The sequence below is a fragment of the Watersipora subatra genome, chromosome 1, assembly GCF_963576615.1.
Source record: "Watersipora subatra chromosome 1, tzWatSuba1.1, whole genome shotgun sequence".
Lineage (NCBI taxonomy): Eukaryota > Metazoa > Bryozoa > Gymnolaemata > Cheilostomatida > Watersiporidae > Watersipora > Watersipora subatra.
The window spans coordinates 71,685,618-71,694,663 of NC_088708.1; the positions used below are offsets into that span (position 1 = coordinate 71,685,618).

Consider the following 9,046-nt stretch of genomic DNA (forward strand, 5'->3'; position numbering starts at 1 on the left):
ACCAAATCACCTTTCATTCAATTAATAATAGCCTATATGATGAAATGTTTGTTGCTCTAAAGGGTTGGTGGGTTGACTCGCCTGCTCTACCTTGGTGTCTTGGAACTCTAGCTAAGTTTTCTATTTTACATGGCCATATCTCATTGTTGGTGTATTAAAATTCTTTATTATAAGTCGTAGTACAGTTTAGGCATGAATTTTATTTGATCACAAAATATACCATGTCAATTATAATAAAATTTAATTCAAGTTGAAAATAAATATTTAATTAAGGCGGGTTAGGCTTTCCTGGCTGTGAGATAAAATACCTTGAAATGTTGACCGCAGCATTTTTAATAAGTTGTATTAATCGTCAAGTTCAGCCATTTGGGAAATATCAGGTCTCGCAGCTGTGCAGCTGAGTGGAAGTTTCCTCGACTATGCCTGCGCTTCCGATGGCGTTAGAGTTGGGGTGGCGGAGGCTTTTGAAGGATTTCCTCAGTTCACCTCGCACTTTACCTGTAGTAAATGAGTATAAGAATGGCTCAACAAGAGTGTTTAGGAGCATTACGCAGACTTGCCCTATAACCCATCGGGAAGACAGCTTATAAGTCTCCAGGTTCATGTCTAAAGTTAGCCCGGCGAGTAAAACAAAGAAGGGAGTCCACATGATCAGGAAAAGCACAACAATGGTGATAAGTATGATTGTGGTTCGCCTCCGTCGCATGTTGGTTCGAAGACCTTTGTCGACAGATTTGGAGCTCAGGGATAGTTTCTGCGGCTGATTACTGTGCTTAAGCAGTCTGGCTGTTGATTGTTTGATTCTTTTCATGATAAGCACATAGCAGCCAATGAGAATGCTTGTCGGAAGAAGATATTCTATGAAAAATACCGTTGCAAAGTAAACTAGGTTGTTGGATATGGTTGGATTGTACTTGAACGCGAGGGTACATATAGTGATTCCGTTATATTGATCTCCTATGTATTTTACTTCTGTGTTGGGGTAGACTATTGCCACGAGAGTGGCTGCTGGTAGTATCCAGGCTGTTACCATTAACGCTATGGACAACCTTCTACCAATGTGACGGTTATGGGAGTGGACGACTCTGAGATAGCGGTCTACGCTGATCAATGTCATCAAACAAATTTTAATAAAAGCTACTGTTGCAATAATGTAGAGTGAAGTTTGACACCAGATGGCACCAAATAGCCAGCCATCATCAGATAACCTGCTACAGCCTATCATCATAGCAAATGGTAAAAATAAAATACTGCTCATCATAATGTTGACTGTGTACATGTTCAGATCAGTACGTAATTCCTTCTTTGTGAGAAAAAACAATATTAACAAAAAGTTTATCACAAGGCTACACAAACACAGAAGTACGATAGTAACGAACTCAAAATATTTCATGTTTTCATCGGTTCTACCGAAATCGTTAAAGAAAGAGAAATATGTAGTGTAATTCCATCCTTGTTTATCATCCCAGGCACAGAAGTAACTCCTATTCATTCCAGGTATGCTGTTTGCCGTTTTTGCCACTGGACAACTCATCATCAACTCATGAAGCGGGTAATTTCATCTGGTGAAGGTACCTGAAACAAACATACTAACATTAGTAGAGGCGAGAGAGTCCGTGTTTAGCTTACTGTCTATTCAGATAATCCTTAGTGGATGCTAATGAACAGTTGATCGCTCTATTAACACTTAGACAAGTGATTATAGGCTGTGATTTGATCCAGAGTCGATTAACATGTTTGTATTGCTCTAATCAACCTGCGGATAAACATCAGATGATTTAACCGTTTAGCGGCTGATCTGTTGTTTGTGCAGTTTGTAAACACAGCTATTACTTTCTGTGAATCCAAGCTCTAGCATACATGCCCGGGTGTCTGTGTTCGTAAGGGTAGGAACGCAGACACCCTAGCATACATGCCCGGGTGTCTGTGTTCGTAAGGCTAGGAAACAACATCACAAATCTTCACTGGTTGAGATTGGTTCTATTATTAAGACTATATCATAAGATGATGCAAGGCATTGATTTTAAATTAATGATAGTTGCGTGTCTGAAAGCCCTACGAGGATACAAAACTGGAAGTATTTATAATTGCTTCTACGGACTGCGGTTTATTATGAAGCTTTTTCAGGGTTTTCAAGTATAACCAAAGAGATCACAATTATGCAATTCTGTTGGCTCGAGCCTAGCATATCATTTTGCATTTGATATTTCCTATTTTTTAACTAGTGGTCCCTAAAGGCAGTTAAGACTGTAGCATACTAAGATGGTACAGGACTTGACTACAAGATGTGAGAGTGTGGCATTTTCATTCCTTTTTCTCATTTATGAAGGCACTTTCAATTATGAAGGCAGAGCTGAGTAGCCATTCCATTAAAGTTTCAACGTTGACAATTCGTGTCAAAAACTATCTGTTAGCAATTTGTTGACATACAGTAGGTCAGCAGCAGTGCTGCAGTCAACGGCGTGCCTTTTAGATGCTATCAGAGAGTGGCTGCGTGTACATACCGAATGTCAAATTCGGTCAGATGTAGTGCTCGCTATCTACAGCCATGAACGGTTATTGACAAAAACTTGAATATAAGCTGGGAGCTAGTTGGCATACAGGAGACAGTAAACTATTGGTGATGGTTGAACAACAAATCATCCTAGAATTCAGTCAGCTAGAATGAAACAATGATGGCTTCCTGTCTCGCATAACTTCTAATGATGAGGCAACGCCCCACGGTCCCACCGCACTGACAGTTTCATAGCCCAGTTTGTACTGAAGTTGAGAATGAATTGTGGATGTTGAAGAAATTCTGATCACAGTAGCCATATTGTTAGACCTAGGCTCAAAATGCACTCCAGCGTGTATTTTTTATGCTTTTCTCAATTTATTTTGCTAAAGCTCTAGAATAATATAATGGTTTTTTAGATATTTGAATTAGTCGAATGACTTGCTAAAATTTATTTATAAAATAAATCATTATGTTATGCTGTTTACTGAGTTAGAAAAAAAATTGACTTTGGACTAAGCTGGTCACTCAGCTGGTAAGTTCTTTAGTAAAGCCAGCCATGATGGAAGGATGGCCATAGTGAAGCCACCACAGCTACTTGATCAGAAACAACATAATCTGAAGGTAACTAAAATAGAATACTATCATTAGTCACCTCAAAAAACTTACCGAATCACCAGAGAGACGCCAATGTCTCCCAATATCACTCTAGCTAAGTATTCAAATTATTGTTGATTTGTGAAGAGCTTCCTCTAGACTTCAAGGAAAGATTGCTCTATATTGACTGGTCTCTTTAAATGCTATATGCCCACATCTCAAAATTTGATTATTTTGTGGGTTGTTCTAGTCTAGTTTAGTTGAATCACATCAATGGGGTCGGCATGCCGTCCCTCATATTTTTAACATAGGCTTAGATTTTAAAGATATTTCTGTTTATGACACGCCTCCCTAGAGATATGAAGCCTGTATATTCCCACCAGCAGTGTGATTATCGTCTCGCATGAATGAATTCCACGCGACTTTATCTGTGACTATGATTTAATAGACTTCCTTACTACCCCTGTTGTGAAATCTATGACATAGGTCATCTTTTCCTTGACCTGTTACAGTTGTTAATTAACAGCGCTATCAGAATAACATTTATTGACGTTCTACACTACATCTATATGAGTTCTGTCATTTAGCTACTGTGTTGGCATCTTAAGTGAGGCATGGAATCATTACGAGCTCGCTGTACGATGTAAACCTGTCATCTTTGAGTTCAAAAAAATGCTCCACTGCTTCTAGTAGTACTCCATATATCGATTACATGTGAACACAGTTCAGGCTCGCTAATATCACCGAGTAAGTGTGTTGTGTCCTAGTATTGACCTTTCATGTTTCTTGTTGACACATGCCATGGCCAGTAATGACATATGGTAGGTATAGTGGCAGAAAACGGTTTTGATGTCTCAAACACACGTGCTATGGTAAAAAGTCGTATAAAAGGCAACAAGGCGAGCAGTAGAGCAGTACGTGTTGAAAGGCAAACATATTCTGAAAAGTTGAATTCAACTCTGACACAAACCATCCTAGGACATTATGAAATTTTACAGCTATTGCTACAACTCATTATTTGCATAAGCTTATCATGAATCTGGCATGAAAAGCCTATTTTTAGTATAAAATTATTCATACTGAGGATTAACGTGTTAATATGCAGTTTTACCTGGCTGCATCAGCATGTGAGACATAATACTTATGTATAGTAATATTATGTATTATGATATTATGTATATTATACTTCTCCAAGTGATATCATGTAATCAGTGAAAGTTCTCTTGCTTTAGTAGTCCTACCGCTAACAAGGAATTGCTGCCAACCTGACCTTATAAAGTGTAATAGCTGCCAGTGTTGAGACAATGCCATGCTGACCTCATGAAGCTTAATGGCTGCTAGTATTCAGTTGCCACTATGCTGACCTAGTCAAGTGTTAGTAAGGGTATGATTTACAAGATAAATATTGAATTTGTGTGCTAATTTATTGGCTTCAAAGGTTTATTCTGCACCTGTAGGAGTCTGTGTTGTGAGACCCTGTACCTCAGACAGTATATATAGCAGTAGGCGTCTACTCTGCAAGACCCTGTACCTCAGTAGGAGTCTATTCTGTGAGACCCTTCATCTTCGCATCAATAAACAAAATATAGACAATAGACTATAGGTCTATTGTAAACTATAATTCTACTGTAAACTATAAGTCTAATATAAACTATCAGTCTATTGTAAACTATAAGTCTATTGTAAACTACAAGTCTATTATAAACTATAAGTATATTATAAACTATAAGTATATTATAAACTATAAGTCTATTATAAACTATAAGTCTATTGTAAACTATAAGTCTAGTGTAAACTATAAGTCTAGTGTAAACTATAAGTCTATTATAAACTATAAGTCTATTGTAAACTATAAGTCTATTGCAAACTATAAGTCTATTATAAACTATCATTCTATTGTAAACTATAAGTCTATTGTAAACTTTAAGTCTATTGTAAACTATAAGTCTAGTGTAAACTATAAGTCTATTGTAAACTATAAGTCTATTATAAACTATAAGTCTATTGTAAACTATAAGTCTATTGTAAACTATGAGTCTATAATAAACTATAAGTCTATTGTAAACTATGAGTCTATTGTAAACTATGAGTCTATTATAAACTATAAGTCTATTGTAAACTATAAGTCAATTATAAACTATAAGTATATTGTAAACTATGAGTCTATTATAAACTATAAGTCTATTGTAAACTATAAATCTATTGTAAACTATGAGTCTATTATAAACTATAAGTCTATTGTAAACTATAAGTCAATTATAAACTATGAGTCTATTGTAAACTATAAGTCAATTATAAACTATAAGTCTATTGTAAACTATGAGTCTATTATAAACTATAAGTCTATTGTAAACTATAAGTCAATTATAAACTATAAGTCTATTGTAAACTATGAGTCTATTATAAACTATAAGTCTATTGTGAATTATAGGTCACATGTTTGCCATTTACATGTTTCTACTCATCAATACTCCTTATAAACTGTCCTTTATAATAGCAAAATGTTTGCAGGACTAGCAACTGGGTCTTTGGACATATTATAGTCAGATCTTCTTATATTTTAATAATAATTTTGATATGCATGTATGTGTGCAGCGTCAGCAATATAAGTAAAACCTTTCAAGCCTTTTATGCTGTTATCACACATGAACGAACAGCTTTGCTCTGGTATTGTTGACTGACTGTTTAATAAATATTTTTCAGAGTGCTCCTCGTTAGCACCTCATTGGCGTCTTGTTTTTTATAACTTCAACAAATGCCCAGATACACAAATTGATTAGCTGTCACATAAACGGAAGAAGATAACTCATTACAATGCTTGGCAATGCTGCTTGAGGACACATATTCATGTGAAACAATGGGTAGGTTTTTTAATATTAGTTGCATATTAATTTCAGCACAATACAGCATCTTCTCACAAGACATGCCAAACCTGCCAGTTACATTTAAAAAATAGATTGCCTCAATCAAATATATAACAGAGATAAAAAATTGCAGAATATTATGCTGTTGAAAAGAAACGTAATGTTGTACCTTCTCCATGAGCATTGTTTTAAATGTTTATAAATAGTTTAGGCAGTGGTGTACTCTGTTACACACAATACCATAGGAGCGATAGAGACACGTTGGAAAGGCTGCCGAGTTTGACAAAGAGCTAGAAGTTTCTGGCGTACTTGTCCAGTAGTGAGAGCGAATAAAATAGGCTCTATGATGGTGTTAGCTAACAGCGAACAAAGTCCTCCAATAATAAACCTGGATGACAGGTAATAGGTTTCTAGCCTCTGATCTAATGAGAGCATGGCGAGAAGCCCGAACAGAGGGGTCCACATAAGCAGAAAGAGGAGCAGTATAATGATGAGTATTAGCGTAGCGCGTCGTTCTTTCGCGTTGTTCTTTACTGCCTCATCGGTTTTGCTGCTTTTGTTTGGTGCCTTGTTGTGTCTGAGCAGAGCTTGAGCGCTTAACTTGATCTTCTGCATAACTTTAGTGTAAAACATAATCATCAAAGATGCTGGAATAACGTATTCCAAAACAAAAACGCTCAAGAAGTATACTACGGCGTACGGAATCGTGTCATGGTATCGAAAAATGGCGGAGCATATAGTCACAGTGGTATTGTCAGGCATGGTGCTTTGCACAGACACAGTGTTTGGGTAGACCATACAGGCGAGTGTAATCATCGGAAGCGTCCAAGCGGCTATAGTCAGAGCGATGGACATCCTACGGCCCAAGTGTCGGTGCTGCAGGTGGACAACTTGAAGATACCTGTCCATGCTTATCACGCTCATTAACCATATCTTAATAAAAGCAGTTGTAAGAAAAGCGTACATAGTAGATTTACAGAAAAAATTTCCAAACATCCAGCCAAGAGGAGACAGGCGTGTTATCCCTATAGCCATGGCAAAGGGTAAGAGAAACATGCTACTACAGAGCACGCTAACGATGAACATGTGCTGACGAGTGCGCAGCTCTCTCGAGCAAAGAATAAAGCCAGTAAGAGAGCTGTTTAAAATGACACTGACGACACAGAGTATGGTAATGAAAGAGATCTCTACATATTTCATCTTCTCATCATCCCTGTAGAAGTCATTGAAGAAGGAAAAATATGTCGTGTAATTCCATCCATGTTTATCATCAAATGCCCAAAGGTAGCTCTTGTTCATTTGGCTTCCTCTCATGGCAGGTTAGGTTCTCCGCATCTAAAAGTAAAGGACTGATTGTTCCATCATGTGACAGGCTAATTCAATTAACGATTTTACAATGTAAAAAGGTGTTTATTAAGTTTTTTTTATAGAATTACTCCACTAACTGCAACATAATATTGTTCTATATTCTATCGCATTATTGCTATATTATAATAAATTGTATTAAAATATATAATTTCATATGATTTTATATTTTGTTATGTTATATGACTTTATATTATATTTATGATATCATTCTTATGAGGCTAACCTAAGCGACAGTTTGCAATTCCTTCCTATTTAAATGAAAAATTGTTTTTTACAATGTTTTATAAAAACTTGCCACATTACTAAATTTTCAATATTGCAAAAAATCAGATTTTTTTGAATTTTTGAATTTAGTTTTTTCAATAAAAAAAACTAAATTTAAAATTTCGAAAATGGTCTCAAAATAACATGTTGAGTTTAGAATAGCTCCAAATGACTATATTCCATGCAATCAGACATCTAAGTGGAGAAATTGCTACCAATTAGTCAGCCATTAAATATAATAGACTAAACGATATTTTTGCTAGGAGTAACAGAGTTGAACAGAGTTAAACATACAACAGGTATAAATATCTGCTTATATATGATGCTTAGCCTGTTCCCACAACTAAATGCAATGAAACTAGACTTATATAATGCAACGTTAATCAAATAACTAATCATCTAAAAACTAAGCTAATTTATATTTGTCCAGTATTTTAGTAGATCTTTCAAATGCATATATAGATATAATATAATAATATAGATTGACTTCATTTAATTACAAAACAATCAGTCTGATAATATACCCAAAATCCGTTTTGTTCTCAGTCCATGTACCACAGTTCACTCCGCTCATGCAACTGATGGTCAGTAAAGTCAGCCTGCCAAAGGGACAGCGATTATTGATCAATGCCTTGCTTATGTCACATCAGCGTTTACAATAACAATGAAGTGGTTTTTATTAAGAATCAACTCATATGGAATCCAAAGCTCTGGTCAGCCTTCACTAAAGAAATAAGCTATAAAGGTATTTAAACAAAATCAAAACAAAATAGAAGTCTGTGTAAAAATAATGTGTGGTTTTGATTAGATGCTTTCTTTATCATTAGATATTATAAAACTAAAAACAGCAACAGTAATGTTATGCCAGGTCAGGTTACAATCAGTGAAGTCATCAAAAAACATGCGCCTTGGATTCTGTGGATTCCCAGGCATAGTCTGTAGTACTAGGAGCGCTACACACCTACTATTACTAACTGCATACTGAGCAATCCAGTGCACTTTGTGTACCAAAGTGCTCAGTATTAAAGTTTAAATCTTATTAACTACTGTATATACTATATATTACCCACTAGCTACTGTTTGTATTGAATACATTATATGAACCACCAGTTTAACCTCAACCAATGACTCATAATTACATTCAACCCGGAACAACTACTTGTACCTTAAGACCCTTAAGTCTCTCACTACATCTGCATGCGCTTGATCTAGCTCACACTAACTCTCTACACTCTTAACCGCTTTGTACATATACATGTACATATACATATAGATGTATATGTACATGTATATGTACATGTATGTGTACATATACATGTACATATACATGTACATATACGTGTACATGTACATATACGTGTACATGTATATGTACACCTATATGTACATATATGTACATTTATATGTACATGTATATGTACATGTATGTGTACATGCATATGTACACGTATATGTACAC

The 9,046-nt window shown here is 35.7% G+C and overlaps 2 protein-coding genes across 2 annotated transcripts; both read right to left on the bottom strand.

The window, feature by feature from the left end:
- Positions 1–210: 210 nt before the first annotated feature.
- LOC137408010 (neuropeptide Y receptor type 1-like) lies at positions 211–3,298 on the bottom strand. Its single transcript, XM_068094401.1, has 2 exons — positions 3,164–3,298; positions 211–1,575 (listed from the first exon to the last, which is right to left on the bottom strand). The coding sequence occupies exon 2, from the start codon at positions 1,535–1,537 to the stop codon at positions 377–379; it is 1,161 nt and encodes a 386-aa protein (XP_067950502.1). The 5' UTR covers positions 1,538–1,575; positions 3,164–3,298; the 3' UTR covers positions 211–376.
- Positions 3,299–6,162: 2,864 nt separating this feature from the next.
- On the bottom strand, positions 6,163–7,254 carry LOC137391141 (substance-P receptor-like). The gene has a single exon (XM_068077508.1). The coding sequence runs from the start codon at positions 7,252–7,254 to the stop codon at positions 6,163–6,165; it is 1,092 nt and encodes a 363-aa protein (XP_067933609.1).
- Positions 7,255–9,046: the final 1,792 nt, after the last annotated feature.

Bases quoted from the DNA above. Each gene is read 5' to 3' on its own strand.
- LOC137391141 (XM_068077508.1), bottom strand. From the start codon at position 7,254: ATGAACAAGAGCTACCTTTGGGCATTTGATGATAAACATGGATGGAAT.
- LOC137408010 (XM_068094401.1), bottom strand. From the start codon at position 1,537: ATGATGAGTTGTCCAGTGGCAAAAACGGCAAACAGCATACCTGGAATG.